Raw genomic sequence first — 2,338 nt, 5'->3', positions numbered from 1 at the left:
AAATATTTGGTTATCCCGGATTACTTGGTGGTCAAGTAAACTTATAATTATTGGGAATATCTTTCCTATTTGGTCATGGATTCTAGAGGTGCTAAAGATATGTATTAGGGATTTCTTTATGGGCAAGAAACCTAATATACTCACCTATAAATATAAGGGTTAGGTCCCCACTCTTGTACACATATTCTAGCACAAAACCCTACCCCATATAGGAGTGCATAAGGCGTGTACTAGGAGCAGAAGATCTTTGCTTGCTGCTGTGTTCGTGTTTCATCATTAAGCGTGGATTCAATGGCTTCTCAAGGTTAGTACTTTTAGTATGTATATTAAAGTTAACTCACATGTGGTATCAGAGTGTAGGTTATATGCATCTAGAAGTCTAAAACAAAGATTATATTTATAAAGAAACCGAGAAGCAAGATTGTTGTTCAAATCATGTCTGCCGTATGTAATCCATATTATGTCGTACCTTGTTTATACTATGTGTTGTTTACAAGACTTGAAGCATATCAAGGTTGCCGTGGCATTAACTTGATGTAGAATTGATTATTCAAGGCATGAAAGTAATTATATATATATATATATTATTTCGAGTAGTACTGCTATGGTTCTGTGCATATATTATTTCGAATACCATTGCAGCATGTTAGATTGCAGCACATAATTGAATCACGAACTCGATTAGGGTTTTCCAAAACAACTTAGCTTATTCTTCCTCTCTTACATAAAACATAAACGTGTTAAAATTCCACTGCAAGTATTAAAGATCCATAGAGATGGCAAGATTGAAGTGATATCTTATTTTATTGTCTAGCACACAAACATTCAATAGAGTAGCCAACGATCCTTTCAATCCCAGATTATAACAACAAATTTGTATTATAGACACTGCCAGTTAGGGTTTTCAGTCTACAGATGTGAACTTTTAATTGGACGTAATCTATAATATAACAAGGTATTATATTAACTTATATGAATATTGGCTCTTTTCAGTCTACAAATGTGAAGGGTTTTGATAAAAGTTTTTCATGTTAAGTTCATATAGTAGCCTTGTTAAAGTATTAAGGGCATGTTGATAATCTGTCCGCAGATGTTTATCAATTATGTATAAAGTTTTGGGGTTAAAGATTAATAAAGTTGCATATTCCATGTTTCTCTTTCAGTAGTGAACCCATCTGCCATCAATTCCATTAAACCCTTGTCTGTTAACAACTTTACGAAGTGGAAAAGAGATTTAGAGATTGTCCTAAGTCTATTGGACATCAACTTAGCCCTAAAAGAAAAGAAACCAAATGCACTAACTAACACCAGCACTAATGAATAAAAACTCAAATTCGAGAAGTGGGAGAACTCGAATACATTATGCTTGCTAATCATGGAGAAGACATCACTGAAGCTATTTTTTGTGGAATACCAGCCTCTAAGAATGCCAAAGAATTTCTGGAATTTGTGAGTGCAAAGTTTATGGAATCCGAGAAAGCCAAGACTGGAAATCTGAAGCTCATAACTATGAAATATGATGGAGTTGGAGGTATAAGGGTGTATATTTTAAGTATGGTAGACGTTGCAACCAAGTTGAACAGTCTTAAAATTCCCATAGCCGATCCGTACTTAGTCCATTTGGTCCTTAACTCCCTTCCTTCCAAATATGATCAACTCAAGATCATCTACAATGCTTTGAAGGAAAAATGGAGTGTGAATGAACTAATTTTTGTTTGTGTTCAAGAATAAGAAAGGTTCAAGAAAGAAAATGAGACTCACTCCGTGCATCTTACCATCAATGCTTAGAAATGTCGTTCCTTCAAGGGAAGCTCTCATACTGCCAATAAAGAGGTTGCAATGCCTAATCCTTCCCCTAAGATATCTGCTCTTGGTGTCAATCAAACCAATAATCCTGGTTGTTACTTTTGTAACAAATTAGGTCATATAAAGAGAAATTGCAATAGATATAAGCTTTGGGCAGAGAAAATGGCTGCTAAAGGTTATTCTAATACAGATGAAAGTAGGGATCGTTCTAGACTGGGGATTAACTAGGGATGCTAATCTACACAAATATGACTCAAAAACACAAAACTAGACTTAGAAACACAAAACTAAACACTTAAGACTTAAAACTGACTCAAACTACTCAAAACAGCACAACTAAGTGAAATTGACTCAAAACTAACTCTAGGGAGTTAATTGGACGAATTTAAGACTATTAAGACTCAAAACACTAAATTAGACAGATTTGAACACTTTTCTAACTAATCTAGCACACTTAATTAAAAGGAAAATTGATTTGGACGAAATTTAACTAAACTAAACAGATTGCAAAACAAAGTAAATTAGGTGATTT

The 2,338-nt window shown here is 34.1% G+C and overlaps 1 protein-coding gene across 2 annotated transcripts; it reads left to right on the top strand.

The window, feature by feature from the left end:
* The first annotated feature begins 203 nt into the window (after positions 1–203).
* Positions 204–1,967, top strand: LOC126607889 (uncharacterized). 2 transcript variants are annotated; one of them, XR_007617721.1, is made up of 2 exons: positions 204–304; positions 1,164–1,967. XR_007617721.1 is itself a non-coding variant. In XM_050275595.1 (2 exons), the coding sequence occupies exons 1-2, from the start codon at positions 292–294 to the stop codon at positions 1,729–1,731; spliced, it is 327 nt and encodes a 108-aa protein (XP_050131552.1). In that variant the 5' UTR covers positions 204–291; the 3' UTR covers positions 1,732–1,967. The 2 variants fall into 2 exon arrangements, 1 of the variants encoding a protein (XP_050131552.1); XM_050275595.1 differs by having other exon boundaries at positions 1,418–1,967.
* The last annotated feature ends 371 nt before the right edge of the window (positions 1,968–2,338 follow it).

This window comes from Malus sylvestris, chromosome 16 (assembly GCF_916048215.2).
Source record: "Malus sylvestris chromosome 16, drMalSylv7.2, whole genome shotgun sequence".
Lineage (NCBI taxonomy): Eukaryota > Viridiplantae > Streptophyta > Magnoliopsida > Rosales > Rosaceae > Malus > Malus sylvestris.
This window is presented reverse-complemented; position numbering and strand designations above follow the sequence as displayed.